Below are 15,816 nucleotides of genomic sequence, written 5' to 3'. Positions count from 1 at the left end.
ACACTGAATGGGACTGTTTGTGTCCCTGTGTGAATGTGCGGACTGTCAAGTTGAACTTTAATCCTTGTGAAACAGGTGGAAGAGGGAAACGCACGATATAGCATCGCTTTCTCCCGTTTGTGTCGGTCAATTTCACATTAAATGTTCTCTCGAGGTTTGAATGCTGTCGATCCAGTTTCTTCATCAACCATCATAGGTCTGCGGGGAAGGAAGCCGCAGCCTCGCACTACTCCCGACTCTTCCCCAGCAGTGAGCAGTGGCTTCCCGGACGTCAACACAGCCGTTGCCGAATTAAAACAAATAAATAAATAGACGAAGAACCAAACATGTCGACGGGGAGGAAAACGGCGCTAAGGTAACAAGCCAGACAGTTATTTTCTGCTGTCTTGACAGATGATGCTCCGCATTAGCTAGCCGCTGCAGCTAGCTGTTAATTCACGCTAGCCTCTCGGGGTGTTCGTGGTAAACTGTCGAGCGCGAGGTGTGCGGCGCGAGACGGCGCTGAGCAGTTTGTGAACCTTTGAACGTTACATCGACTCCAGTATTCACGTGAAACCGCCGTTAGCATTTTACACGCATAATGCTCGGTCATAACGGTGCTAGCCGTAGCTAGCGGGAGAGGGTGTGTTCATTCATCACATGATTGGGAGACAAGTAGCTATATTCAACATGCATATATATATATATGATGCTAGCTTGTGTGGCTAAAACGATTTGACAAACTTTAACGTTAGCTTAGAAGTTAAAGAAGGAGACATTTTTAGGAGTGTGAGGATGTTGTACCTTTTAATATATATATTTTTTTTACATTTTCTTCAAACTTAAAAGCTTTTCAAATTAACAAACGGACAATAGGCACTGTACAATATGAGCAGACTATGACTAACGGTTAAGTCTTAAACGGATATCGTAGCAAAAAGCAAGTTAATAAGACTAGCCGTTGGAAGTGTATCCTGGGTCTTTTAATTCGCTTTAAACAAATCCCAGCGGTTCTATAATTCGTCCGTGTCGCCGCTTATCACCCGTATGAAGCACACACCGACTACCGAGCTCTCATTAGCGTTACATAGTGCTGGCAGGCAGCTAACCATGTGTACCTTGTTGAGATTTTGCATAACGTTATTGAGGTACGTTCACTTGACTTGAGGAAAACCGTCAGTGGTAATGCAGGTAGCTGTTTGTCTTTTACTTTTAAACACAAACACACATACAAAAAACAGAACAAATACAAAAGGAGAAGAACTAATAATGCATCATACTTTTAAAGAGGAAATAGGACAATGGCGTTTTTAATGAATGGCATTTTGACATGTCACACTGGGATAAGCTTCACTGCAAATCATACAATTATTGATGGCTGAATTTATTTCATGTTACCACTCAGTTTCCAGGTGCTGGACTATTGCATGTGGTTATTGGGAACGTACTAGTCCTGCACCCTGCTCGCTTGTTAAGTGCATCTCAGGTCTCTGACTAAGTAGTATGGGGAAATGAGCACTGGCCATTTTTTGGTCAACAAATGACAAGAAGATGACATCATGAGAAGGAGGATATGTGGTCCCTCACAACAAAAAACATGGAGGAAGGTTAAATGTAGCCCAAGACCACTTAATATTTGTTACATTACTACTAACTCACTTAATACTCTAATAATCTTCATCAATTAAATATCGCTCAATATCTTTAGTAAATAAATGAGCAATTGATTTAATTATTTCTTCTCCTTAAGGGCCCACTCCATGCTCCAAATGCTCCATGCTCCAACAAAAGTGCCGTCCCACCAACCAAATTGGGGAAAAAAAATAACTATCAGAACTTCTTGTTGTTCCCATTTAGACTGAATTTAATATACATTTATATAAAGAAGAACACTTTGCACATCTATTTTAATGAATGAGGTGTGTCAGAGAGGGTCATGTTTGTTGTCAAGTTTGCAGTTTGTGTGGAAGACATTGAAGAGCCACAAAATCAAATTATTAATTTGTTCTGCTGCTCTTATGTTTGTTTATATTATGTTTGTACCCATCTACAAAACGTGATATTATATAATGCAAGCAGTTATATAATTGTGTCCAAATAAACACGTCATCTGTGTGATTAAAACGAACTAGTCCTTTTAAAATGTCTATTATTGGTTTACCACCAAATTGGGTCTTCCTCATTCCCATTTGCCGCAAACGCAGCATTGAAAGCTTCACGATAGTTGGAAGATGCGTAGCCAATCATATGCCTAGAAGCTACTTAGGCCCGCCCACGACCTCGACCAACCAGTCAGCGTTGTTCAAAGTGTAGCTGCAGTTCCTGTACTCAAAAAGCACATTGCTTTGACAGAGAAGAGGAAGCTGTTGGTCATTTAATCAATAGGGTTAGCCTGCTACGTTTTCTGACAAAATGCCAACTGCAAGGTAAGATCCAACTCATAACATCTTCCAGTGTCCCAGTGTGACTGGGAACTATTTTGCGTGTCATTTTTTCAATGGGTTGATTGAAAACACTGGACAGAAGTGCATGTCTGTCATAGGCCAATGTATTAAGGTGAGGTGGCTTCAGTGAGTCTGGATCTTCTTGCAGGTTAAACAAAATAATAATTAGTCTGTGAGCTTAACCAGACATTAAATACATTTGTGTCTCTTCTTTTATGAAAGTTGGGTAACCTGTTATGAAAACTCTGTAGACTTTGACCATGATATCTGGTTGCTGAACGTTTCTAGATGAAAGGGTCAATGAAACGTGCTCCCTAAATTTGATTAATCTACACCTGAATAAGGGGGAGAAAAATAAACTATTACTGTCACATTTAGCTTTTATTTTCTCCACATGTTGGCCGTAGACACGTCAGCCATCGGTGAAACACGGGTCCATCCTTCGTAAAAGTTTGAGCCTCACTTCAAGAAATTGGAAACAGATGGTTTTTTTTTGTTTCACAACAGATTGTTTGTGTGCTGTGGAGTGGGAGTCTGCATAATACAATAAGTTTTTGTCCCCCTGCAGTGAAAACACACTCTTTGGGATGGGAAATCCCCTGCTCGACATTTCAGCTGTGGTGGACAAAGATTTCCTTGACAAGTAAGTCTTAAATGCTGATTTGTGTGTTGTTATTCACTGACGTCTCTGTGTGTTATCTGACCACTGATTTGTTGTTTTCCTTACTAAAGGTTTGGACTGAAGCTGAATGACCAGATCCTCGCTGAAGACAAACACAAAGCCTTGTGAGTCAAAGCTTCACTGGGACACCACATGCTTCAGTAGTGAATGGTTAAAATGACATGGAACCAAATAAGGGATGCACTGGTCATTCATACCCACTACTACCATCTTGACGCTCAAAATAGCTCTGCAACTGGTAGCTTCGGCACTGGACACACCCACACACTTTCCCAAACAGAATTTGAGCCTCTATCGAGATTCCTCTGAATTTACTGCCGCTTCGGGCTAAATAGTGGAATCTACGTAGACATTCGACTGCATGTTTAACTGCTTTCTGTTAGATTGACCCAAAATGAAGGAGTTTATTCCAAGAAGGGCTTTGCTGAGCATGCATGCTCCTTTTCTAGACCCCCTCCCTCCTTCACACTGCAAGGAGATGCAATGGTAATATTATAGCCTTCCTCGAAAACGGGGTCGCCGAGCCCCGAAAATAGCGCTCCGCTCTTTTGAAATGCACCTGAAGGTAAATGTAGACGGTAAACAACAGAGACTAAATTGAATGAAAGCATGAAAAGTTCACCATCTGAAAGTGAGATAAAGGGAGAGGAAGGTGGTGAAGTGAAGTCCTTTTATAACAATCATCACATGTTCCATATTTAGGATATAACAGTTGGGCTTGCCTCTTCTTAATGAGTGTGAGACTTAAAAAAATGATGATTGAACTATCTTTTAAGAATTATCCTTGCAGCAAAAGACACAAGGCTATCTGTGCTAACCGCTAAAGTTTTACATCGCACACACAGCAACATATTGTAAGCCGTGGCCTGAGGTGTTCATGAATTTTATTCGGCACATTCCACACTAGACTTAAACTCTTTTTGTTTTGTTCTAGGCATCAGCTCTATACTAGGGAGGTGGGCGTTTTTATTCGCCTGTGTGAGTGCAGTAGTTCATGAGAATCAGGAAGATACCACGTGTCACAATGTGGGGAGAACATTTTTAAAATGTATGGATTTAAGCGTTGCACCAAAAACTCTTGGCCTTTGATCCAACTTTCCACGGATCAATTGGAACCTTCGGCTGGTTAAGTTATTGTTGCATGCAATATATTTTTATGTAGGTTCTTCCTTTGGTGCTGCAGCCTCTGTGGTGACCCAAGGTTTCACTTCTCCTGTTAATGTTGATCCTGATGAAGCTCGTCACATATTGCATGGAATATTCAGACTCTTACAAGAGCACATCGTTTTATTCTTCTTATGAAGCTACGCTTGATTCACTGAGCATGAATGCTCGTTTCCAGGAATCCACAGCTCCACACATTCACACCTCCAAACCTTTCAGTGCAACCACAGTCTTATCTGCTGGAGGTCCGATAACCACCTCACTCTTATCTGTCGGCCACTGGGCAGCTCCACAACAGCATTCTGGTACTTTGTTCAAGGGCACCGTTGTGGTGCTAACGAAGAAGGACAGACACGTGCTGTTCCTTCACTTATGTTACCCCAAATTCCGACTGCCGGTCTGGTGATTTAAAGGGACGTATCTCCTGTTTGGTCACCTGTTGTAGAGTTGTTTTGTGCATACTATTTTGCGTTAGTCAAAATGTATCTTGGCATTAAATCTTTCTCTTTGTTGGACACTCAAATTATTAATTATTATTAATTTGACATTTGTAAGCATCACGTATTCTTGATTTCTCAAAAATAGCTTAAAGCTATCACATTCACATGTTGATAACATGAAATATGAAAACCTTGGCTTTTAAGGCTGTCAAATAAGTTATTTGTGTTTGCTTGTTTAGTAGCAGAATATTACAAATATTATATAGAACAAATTTTTAATATTGCCACTGTTTACTCTGCATTGCTCAAACCAAATGAAAAAAATGTGCTATTCCGTGATTATTTGTTGCTGCTGCTGCTTTGATCCTGATCTGGATTCGGATGTAAATTAAACACCTGTAAATATTTTCTCGTACTAAAATGGCAAATGTCGAGGATTATGCAGCTTTGCAAGAGGTGTGTCTGGTCCCTTTTCTTATTTTATGACGTCTTATTTAAGGAGACGCTCAACAACCTGAGAAGCGATAAAAAGTGTCTTGTGTTTTTAAATTCAAAGCGAATCCCAGCGCTGTCGTCGTAAAATTACAAAGCACCTGAGTAACGCACGAATAAATAAAGACGGATCAGTACATCAGATCGTCTGCACCTTACAATAGTCTACCTTGTCAGGTCTTGTTACTTGACAAAGGGACACATGTGACCTTGGAGCGGCGGCAGCAGCATGCAGCACAAAGCAGCATCATCAGCAGTGTTGTTCTCCTCTGGCACAAAGGCAGCTGTGTTATCTTTAGCCCCACAGACACCGTTCCCTCCACATTCTACACAAGGTCAGGGCAGGATTAACATGCGGCTTTGGTGGTTTATTCCCAGCACAATGCATTTCAATGCATGTCCCCGCCAATACCACACACACACCAGCATGCTCGCCCCCATGTCTGGATGTACATTATCGATTCAGAGCAGTACCAGGTTATGAAGAAGCATTAGATGCTGCGATATGAGGTGTTCCTATGAAGGATGTTGGCAAAGAGGTCACCCTCAAGGTCATCGGTCCACGGAAGAAGAACTCGACTGCAGTGACACCACAAAGTAATGCCATTACTTAAAAGGCCACAATAGACTTCCACGTCGAGTCCACTAGCGCTGTTGTGCTTCTGAAGCTACAAAGTGTAACGCGATTCATTTTTTTTCCTCCCCATCACCCTGTTGGGAGCGAGATCATTGGATGCAGCGCACTGTGGCCATGCCTGAATTCAATTATCTAGTCACAGCAGAGCCCACATAATCCTGTTGTGGCTGAGGAATTGCCTGCTGTTGAAACCATCAACATCCCTGTTAGTGCTGGCTGGGGACTTAGTTTGATATTTTTTTTTTTTTCTGGAATAAGCCTCAACTGTGACTTTTGATGCCTTTTCATTTCATTTCACATCATCTGACAAGTGATAGTTAATGTTTTTGAACAAGTTTTTGTTTAGTTGGCTGAATATTTTGTCATTTATCAAACAGCATTGACAACAATTGTCTGGCTAAGGACCGTTGATCAGACACTATAAATATTGATGTTATAAATCGAGTAATTGAAGAAAAATCGAGAGAGTAAATTGTTAGCAAATATAAACAGTTGCAGCCACCATTTAAAAAAACAAGCTCTTTTCTATTTAACCAAACACTTACTTCCTGGGTGTGTTGGTTACCTAGTGGTTCAGACACATACCATGAAACCACGATGTCCTGATTGGTTTCCGGTCCTGGAGGTTTGCTGCATTTCGCTCTGTCTCTCCCCATGTTTCCTGTTTGTAGCTCTGCTTTCTCTTGTCTAATAAAGGCACACATTTAATAAGAACTCATAACTTACAAATAACTTATAATAACAGCAGGAGCAGCTTTTGTTGAGATGATACTTCCACTTTGATTTAGTTGTTTTCAGTAGATGCTGTTTTTTTTTTTTTTTTAGCGGATGCCTCGGGCGTTTTGATTTTGGGGTTAGGGTGGAAACCAACTAACCAAAGAGTTTGACTTGCTTCCTTCCGGCATGTATCCTTCTTTATTTTTAAGGCACAGGTCTAATTGATAACATTAAAAACCACTGCATTCTATTTAGGTGAGCCGGTGACATGTCAAAATGTCTGCTGTGAGAAAAGGCCTGTTGTCAGATGCTCTGGGCCTTGCTCCCCTTTTTTGTAGTCACTGCTGCCATCATGTGGCTCAAAATGTAAGTTTGATGTCTGCAAAGGTAGGGTATAGGTTTAATGGACTTTAGAACTTGTAAACATGTGGAAGATATATAATCTTTGTCAGATGATTGAAAAAAATAAAAACACAGTGGATTCTAAGTGAAGTTGTGTAAGTCAGTAGTGTTGTCTCTGTAAGTTCACGCTGTTTTGTCTTTTGATTTTAGCCCTATAAAATATTTATGTTGTTAGCAGTTGGTTTATTTACCCTTTTTTCCTCAGTTGTGACCGTCTTTGCTCAGTATTTAATTGCTGCAAAAGGGGTATGTAGCTTTTATGTCCAGCAGGGGGCAACAGAAGCCTGCTGTTTGTACCCCAAGGAGTCTCCTTAGGAAACAACATGTCAACATAATGAAAACACGCCTCTTTGTGCAGGAGATTAGAATGTGGGCAAATAGACATTTTATTCCAGGATAACTGGGCATTACAGGTTGTTAAGAACACGCGGCATTGCATAATATACCATTCACCCGAACCCTCTTGGGCTTGTTAACCATATCATATTAGAGCTAATTATTATTAGTGTGTCAAATGAGTGAGTCATTGTTACAGTGAGTGTATTGTCACCTCTAAGAAGGGGGGGAAAAAGAAAGAAAGAAGATGATCAGCTGGCTCCTGAATGTTAGTCACGTTCAAACATTTGTTTTATGACTCCCCCTGTCCGATGATAATTAATTGTTTGCGTTTTCATCTCTGGATGATGGCGTGACTCTTTTCAGAGGTTGTTTGCTCACAGCAATTAAGTTCATCAGTGCTCATCCTCCCTCCTCCTCCTGCTATCCCCTCTCTACACCCCCCCGTCTCCCTCCTTTTCTCTTTCTCTGTGCTAAATGCAGATTAGCAGCGTCACAATCGCATCCAGAATGAGAGTAAACTCCTCATTATGCCGTGTGACCCTCTGCCGCATGAATAATTCAGGGCTGCAGCGTTAGTGGCTGGCTGTTATTAGCATTCCGGATGGCGAAGGGGGGGGGAAAGGGAGAGAAAGCGAGGGAGGGTGGGAGGCTCATATCACTGACAGGGCTGACTCAGGGGGATCAGCGCTGGATTGAGACACACATCACACACACATCATCACACGACACAGGAGATCAGTGGAGGTGCCTCTCCACTCACACACCCCGCTGTCTGTGTACATCTTACACACCCCTGCTGCTGCCGTGCAGCTCAATCTGCTTACTGGGAGGAAAACAACAAAGGCCTCTCTCACTGAGTACATGCTAAACACTCTGGCTCCTGGGTGTGTGTGGGTGTGGGTGTGTGTGTGTGTGTGATAGATTCTGTTCTGTAAACACACTTGACTCTAGCCCTGTTTTTCTAAAATTATTTTTTTTAATATACAACGATGTGAACTGTGAGTGCTAGAAACCCCCCCGGCGGAGCTATCCTGGTGTGTCGGGAGGAGAAAACACTCCTCCTTGCGTGTGTTTGTGTGTGTGTGTGTGTGTGCTCACATGCAAGCATGCGTGCAGAAGCTGCATGTGCTTGCCATGGTGCCACTTCACTGGATGCACTCATGCTTGACTGAGTGTGTAGACACATTACAACCCCCCCACCACCACACACCCCTTTTTTTTTTTTTTATACATCCCAGCTCCCTTGTTTGTTGCCGAGGCTGAGTGCTGTACTACAGTACTTAAACTCACCTCCGCCGGCCCAATGGGGGGTCAGAACATCCGGCTCCGACTGCCGCCGAGGGCAAAGGTCGGGGACCTGCATCCATCAGCCGACCTCTGAGCCAGAGAGAGTGAGCAGAGATTAATGGCACTCAACTGGTAATTGAGACATCAGAAACATGTTCAGCCGCCAACTGCGCTGCTCTTGATGTTTTATTGATACGCATGAATCCGACAATTTGGGGCGCTTGCATAAATCTGACATGCTCGCCAGAGCTGTACTCGACCGTAAGGAATGTGGATCTAGACCTTTTGAATTATGAAACGAGGAAACTTTACAAACGGTCAAAAGAAATAAGCCCCCTCCCCCCCGTATCTTGTTCGGCTGTTTGTTTTTTAGATGGAGGTTAACGCACTGTGATGCGGGGCGGATTGCCCTCCGTTTGAAAGCGCACACGCTGCATCATGAGAGATGGCTGATGCAATCATAATTAAGGCTCGTCCTCGCCGGCGCTGCGAATGCCTCCCTCTTGTTGTCGGCGGCTGCCAGCAGGTGGTGCCAGAAGGAAACATCAAAAGTCAAAGGGAGTGTAACAAACATCTCTGTGCATGTGGGCGTCCTCCCCCCCCCCCACCTCCCCTCCTCTCCCTCCAACTCCCCCTTTTTTAAAGAGCGTTTTATAATTAAAATGTGGGCGTCTCAGCCAGTACATACAGCATGTTCAGTTCAGAAAAGCATGCTCAGGGCTATTTTTAGGCATCTTTGATCCCCCAGCAGCCACACAGGAAAAGCCAGTGATGGCAGCAGCCTGTACACATGTAGGCTAGTTAGTATACTATCTGTGCCGATCATTTCTCTACACCTAGCCCTGTGCGGGGGTAGAGATGGGAGGCCTGACTGGTGAACAGCAACACTCCCCGTGTGTTTAAAGTTCACACTGGGCCATATGGTCCCCGCAGTAGGGGGTGTCGGCGGAATTATTCACACGGCGCGCTCTGAATCACCGAGATCCTGGTATCAACCTCCTAGATAAGGGGAATGTCTCAAAGGCTTTGTGCTCGGGCTTCAAATCTCAATCCTCAAGAGAACACCAGAAGCCCCATCTTTGCTTACACGCTCCGTCTTCCCACTGTCTCTCTCTCCCTCTCTCTCCTTCATGTCCTCTCACACACACACACTCACACTCCCTCTCCCACATCCACACAGTACTGTGACAAACAACGCCACCCTCTGTAGCGTGAAGCCAAAAAACCTGTGACATTTTTTAAGAAGGAAATGATATGAAACTCATCCTTCGCTGACCAGATTTTGCCCCCGCCGCCTGATCCTTGAGTGCAGCCCTAATTAAGTACAAACGGCAGTCCTTGGTTAACGCCAACAAATGGGCTGCTGCAGCATTAAAGGGATGCACATTTGTTGTCTCTGCATTCTAATGCAATAACTCACCCATTATGACCATGTAATTGTGCAGTCATTAATTGCGCATCCAGTCTACAATGCAAAGAGGCTCATTGCGGCTGAAGTCATTTTAAGTTTTCTTTTTTTTTTTTCCTTTTTGCACCGAGGGACTCGAGGCAGTTTTTTTTTTTTTTTTTTTTTTCTCAGCTCAACAGGGATTTACCCAAATGGGATATCATAATGCAACATTCACCCCTTTATGGTTGTGTATTAGAAGATGTCAGAGGATGGGAACAAGGCCTCGCTCGCTGTTTTGAATCATGACTCATTTTGTGTTCAGTACTTTTCAGCCATCTATTCCCATCCTGCCCTAATGTTCCCGCGATAAGAATGTCCTATTCATTCTGCGTTCTTCACCAGTTGCTACACACATAGACACAGAGAGAGAGAGAGAGAGAGAGACTCTGCAGGCATTGAATGAAATGCACATCTATTTCTGAGGGGGAGTGCAAGCACGGTAAGAAGATAATTATTGATTTGAAATAAGAAAAGATAAGGCTCAACCTTGAGCAGCCCGGCGATAGCGTGCAGAACAGAATAATTAATGGGCCTGTCTTGTGTCGGGACAAGCTTTCACACTGAGACGAGCCTATTGATTTTAAACAGATAAACTGCGTAACCCTTTGTGAAGGGTTTGACAAACAATTTAATTGGGGGGGAAAACAACAATATTCCTCACCCTTTCCATCTCCCTTTTCATCACGTCCCCAAGCTGTTTTTCCTCCGCCTGACCTATGGAAACAATTACTGTGCATCGGGCCTCGTACTGCCTCCAGACTATCAAGGAAGGCTGCTGTAGGATGCACACGCTGATTGGGGAATCTAATCAATGGTGGAACCTGTCTCCACTCCAGATGCCTGTGTTGAAACTGGGATTACCAGAGCCTTTTAGCTGTGCGCCCCCCCCCCCCCCCCCCTCTCCCTGCATCTGTCGGCGACAGAGAAAGATGGATCTGGCTGTTTGAATGTACCTGCCCGCTATAGCTGAAGCACAGATAATTTACTGTTCCTGTACAGCCCTCCTCCTTCCTAATCCCCAAAGGAGAGCTGCAAAGAAGCCCCAGTCCTCTCACTTCTTCCCTTGCCCTCCCCTGATTAGAGATAGGGGCTGTTTGATCATGTTTCCCTGCCTGTCCGTGTGATTTGTAAGCTGTTTAAACGTGAACGAGGCAATTAAATAAGGACGAACGCGGGAGAGTGGGTGCCGCGGTGATCATTAGCGATGAATTACCCCAGTGTGCACTCAAAACACTCGGGAGGACTTTCAGGCGGACCACTCCCGAGGATCCAGATCCAATCTAGCCATTGATTAACAGAGACTTGTTCTTCCTGTGAAATCACTCGACAGGGATTTTAGGGCACTCATCCGGTCTTACCGAGATAGGCTAACATCAAAGGCGAATGAAGAGGGATTGGGTAAATGGGCTGGCCTTGCCCTCCATGTAAGAGACTTAGAGGAGCAAATCTTGAATTATTGCCTCATGTAAATAATCTACTTGGCTCTTTTTTTGGGGGGGGGAAGGTGGGAGAGGAACTCATGAGTCACTTGGGGCAGAGAACACTCGTAGCGCTTTGGAAGCTCTCATATTCCCCTTGATGGGGAAACGACGACGGGGGCTCTATCCCCAGGAATGTAAACAACACAATGTTCCTGACTTGTGTGATCTGCCCCAACAATTTAAATGTGTTAAGCCGCAGAGATGTGGATGTATTAGTTTTCGAGGAGCACTCTTATACCCTCTGAATACAAACATTGCATCCAGTAGCCTAATTCCCCTAATTTCATTTAAGCTGAATAAATAAGTGCTTCTATTAGTCTCAAATTGGGAGGTATGAAAATGAAAAATAACACGGCGCCTTTAGTTAAGAGTGGCATTTAACCAGAGTGTCAGGGGCAGTCTCTTGTTAAGCGCGCGTTATATAACACGTGCCGCCTGTACATTAGTGGAATGCATGGCATAGCTGGAATTGCTTCTCCGTCGAACAGCGCTGGCAGCTTTTAAAAGCAGAGGTTACGGGGCTGAGGACATTTTGTTCGAAAACAATTTTCTTTTTCTCCGCTCCCTCCCATCACCGAGCGAGCTCAGACTGCAGTAGATGGAAAGGGATTTTCTCTTCCTAAATGGCCAAGGGGGCCGTTTACGGTGTCACTACTATGGGATCACATGATGTTTGAGGGTGTAAAGGTCTCGAGGCAGCTGCTCCTTTTCGGATGGGATTTTCGAGGCGTCCAAGAGCAGGGCCCCATGCTGTCTGCAATGAAAGGTGGAGCAAATACTTCTAGGAAAAGGGGGGGAAAAAATCCTCAGAAGCTGTGTGTCTATTTGAAATGGGTTCTGGAGTCCCTCGGCTGCCTTCATGTTATAAACACCCACAGTGCTCAAATTCTTCTTTTGTCAAGGAGTCATAACAGGTGTCTCAGGAAGGTTTTTTTTTTTCTCCCGGTTAGCATATTTTCCACTTGCATGGAAAGTTTTTTTTTCTTTATTAGGAACATTCTGCCCTGGGTAGACCCCCTTGCCTTGAGACATGATATGCAGACTTTCTTTGAAGCAGTAAAGGTTACTTTCACACTTGCTCAAAATTCGGCCATGCCTTGTTAAAACCAGGCTGTGCTTGAAGTATTGAACACCTCTGGCTGACATATGTTGGTAAGCCATGATGCACTTTGCATACTTATTCCTCCCGTCTGCAGCGGGGCGCATACAATCCACGTAACTTATTTCTCAGCTCCACTTCGAAATTTGAGTTTTGCTCCCTTGAAACGTGTTGACCTTTTGACCTCCCCTGAAAATGCGGTTTTAGTTCTCAAAAAGGGAACTGCATTGGCACTCTGGAGCAGAAGAGTCCGTGTATAACCAGCACCTCTTGGTATCACATTTTTTCAAAAAAAAAAAAAAAACACATCTCACGCAGTTAGTTTTAAGGTGGAATTACACATAACACCAGTGGGAATGGTGTGGTGCACCTTGATCTATTTACTGTGTGACTGGATTTTTGTTCCCCAAATGTAAACACACTTGCAAATTGACAGTCTTCAATTTACAGTTGAGAGAGAGAGAGAGAGGGATAAGAAGAAAAAAAGCCTAGTACCTCCTTATGTGGCGTATCATTTTGACTGCGGTTAGGTCAATTTCCTTAGCAGGGTGGACACGTTTATATAGCGAGCCCCCCGGGAGGCTGTTTGTGTGAACAGTGTGGAGAATACACATTATTCATATTCTCAGCTCCCCAGATAAAGACTCTATCTCGCAGCGTAGCCCAGCTTTGCATCATGTTACGCCTAAGCATTGAAGCTATTGATGTTTGAAATGGCAGCATGATGGGAAGATAAAAAAAAAATAAAAAAAATGACAGAACCGCCTTCGGTATTTCACTGGAGACCCGAGAGTGTTCTTGTGGTTTGTGCATGAAAACTCGGCGATTGTTTACTCCCCACTCCCCAGTGTCGTGTCTGTTTTCTCCACTCATTGTGTCTAGTCGGATGCACTCATCTCTAAACTCTGCCGTAATGTTCATACATCAAACATTTAATCAGATCTCCAAACAAGTTATCCAACTATGAGGGGTTTTTTTTGTACACAAGGACATTGTGGAACTTGTTTTTCTAATCGCTCTGAAAACCTATGGAATACAAGATGGCGGCCTACGTTCAAAGAGGGAATAGCTTTGTTTTTAATTCATGCATCCCGGTTGCAGTTCCCTCAGAAATAACTTTCACTGCTCGTCTTGCTTTAATACTGTTTGGCTAACTACAACCATGTGTGGACAATGTTCTTCTTTTGGTTTTATCATGTTGGTATTTAGACCCTAACTGCCTCCTTTCCAGCAACATTTGTGGTCAAGTATCCCATTTAACAAAATTCAGCATTTGCTCGCAGCTCTCTCTCCCCCCCCCTTTTTATTTCTTTTGAAGCAGTTAAAATAAACAGCATGTGCCCAGAATGTCACAGTTGAAGAACGGCCAAAGAAAGTATGCCTTTACTTTAAAGTTTATTACATTGCAGAGTTGACTTGCTGGTGTCTGCTGGTGATTTTGATGATTTAACCCATTTTTCGCAATAAGGGGCTTTAGAGTTAGGGGCGTAAAGTTTGTAGAGTGGCTTAACAAATTTGTTGTGCTGTAGCAAAAGTAATACATAAATGGCTGAAAATAATGGATAATAGAGCAATCTTTTAAATTGTAATGACGTATACATAAATGCATAAGTAGGTCAGCCTTAAATTAATGCATTATTGGTGGAAATTGCATTACTAACCCATTTTCTAAATAATACATGAATAAAATAATAGATTCAAACATTCATGTTTTCTTCTTTTAAGCTACATAACTCGCTAACACACAATATACGTGCCATGTGTTTAGCTGCATAGATGAAAAACATAAATGTTTTTATAACATGAGGTCGTGGTACACGTTAGACTCTTGTGGGCAAAATGAGTATTACAACAACAAACAGATTTATTTTCACCTCTTTTTTACAGACGGGGAAAAAAGTAACCAATTCTTATTTCAGAAGACACTGAAGGAAAGATTATCCTGGCAAACCTTTTTTTCAGCTATTCTTATGACAATAATAAACAAAATAAACATGGGAAAGAAAACAATTTAGATCAGACTTTTAAAATGAATCACCAGAATTTCTTTATTTTTTTCCCCTCACTTCTCAGAGATTCCATACAAAATGTATGGATAACCGTTAAACACTTGACTAAAATTAACAGCATAAATAGTTGAAATAGCTTATACACCATTCTCAACTGTGCTATAAATGACCTCCATATTAACACGGAGATTCTGTCGCTATGCTAAATGTGTTATGTGACATAATGTTAGCATGTTGCTAACGTTTATTATTCAGTTATCGGCAAACATGCATTAGGGATGCTAACTTGTAGGCTAAGTTACGTAAGCATACTCTGATGTTGTTATTATGTGTTAAGCAGGTTGTGATGCTAACGTTGCTATTTCAGCACGCTACGTTAGCCTGGTTCACATTAGGACTGAGACTCGCTGGTATTTGCTTATTATATCCTGTGTTGAACTATAGTGGTATCTGATGTTGATGGCGATTAGGATCCGTTCTCCACAGAGAACACAAGTGTCAGTGCTAAATTTCATTATCTTTATTCACAGCTGCTCCTCAGCTGTACCTGTGTAACCTCTCATAATGGGTTTTGTATTGACTAATTTGTGGCGCTTATGAAGTGCAATTTCTCCTCCCTCCTACACATGTTGTAATGTGACGAGCGTTGATAAAGTCTGCCCATGTTACAGCTGGGAGTGTCTGGTGTTTACACTAAGCACTTATCAGCAGGTCTGGTCTAATTCACTTTGCTTCATCTTGAATGTTGTTGTTTTTTGTGTCTTTTATTCTATTTCAGGTTTGAAGAAATTGTCAAGAGGAACAAAGTTGAATACCATGCCGGCGGTTCGACCCAGAACTCTGTCAAAATTGCTCAGGTTAGTTTTCCGTGTGCCTGAATGTGTTTTTGAATACACTGATGTGCTCATAACCTTAAGGTGTGTCCGCCTGGGAATACAGAGCGTAGCCGCACAGCGCGTTGACACATTACAGTTTCAGGTGTTGTGAATTCATCAGACCTGCCGCGGCAAAAGACAAAGGCGAGAAAGGATTCATAATACTTGCAGGGTTATCTAGTTGGCCTAATTTCCTGAGACATATCAAACATCAATTAGAGAGAATTACAAGTAGATGCAATTAACATGTCGGAAGGAATTACATCAAACAAATGCTGATCTTCTCCCTGGCTGTTAGACAGATTCCCGCATCTAAAAG

At 42.8% G+C, this 15,816-nt stretch overlaps 1 protein-coding gene across 2 annotated transcripts in view; it reads left to right on the top strand.

The window, feature by feature from the left end:
- The first annotated feature begins 64 nt into the window (after positions 1-64).
- Positions 65-15,816, top strand: part of LOC311008361 (adenosine kinase-like) — a 94,256-nt gene continuing 78,504 nt past the window's right edge. The window contains exons 1-4 of one of the 2 annotated variants that reach the window (XM_084001994.1): positions 65-355; positions 2,992-3,066; positions 3,156-3,209; positions 15,401-15,479. In XM_084001994.1, the coding sequence (XP_083858120.1) occupies positions 327-355; positions 2,992-3,066; positions 3,156-3,209; positions 15,401-15,479 (237 nt within the window). In that variant the 5' untranslated portion in view covers positions 65-326. Of the gene's footprint in view, positions 356-2,330; positions 2,406-2,991; positions 3,067-3,155; positions 3,210-15,400; positions 15,480-15,816 lie in introns of those variants that run through there. The other variant, XM_084001995.1, reaches the window with a different exon arrangement.

The sequence above is a fragment of the Eutrigla gurnardus genome, assembly GCF_963514095.1.
Source record: "Eutrigla gurnardus genome assembly, chromosome: 22".
NCBI classification, from domain to species: domain Eukaryota; kingdom Metazoa; phylum Chordata; class Actinopteri; order Perciformes; family Triglidae; genus Eutrigla; species Eutrigla gurnardus.
This window is presented reverse-complemented; position numbering and strand designations above follow the sequence as displayed.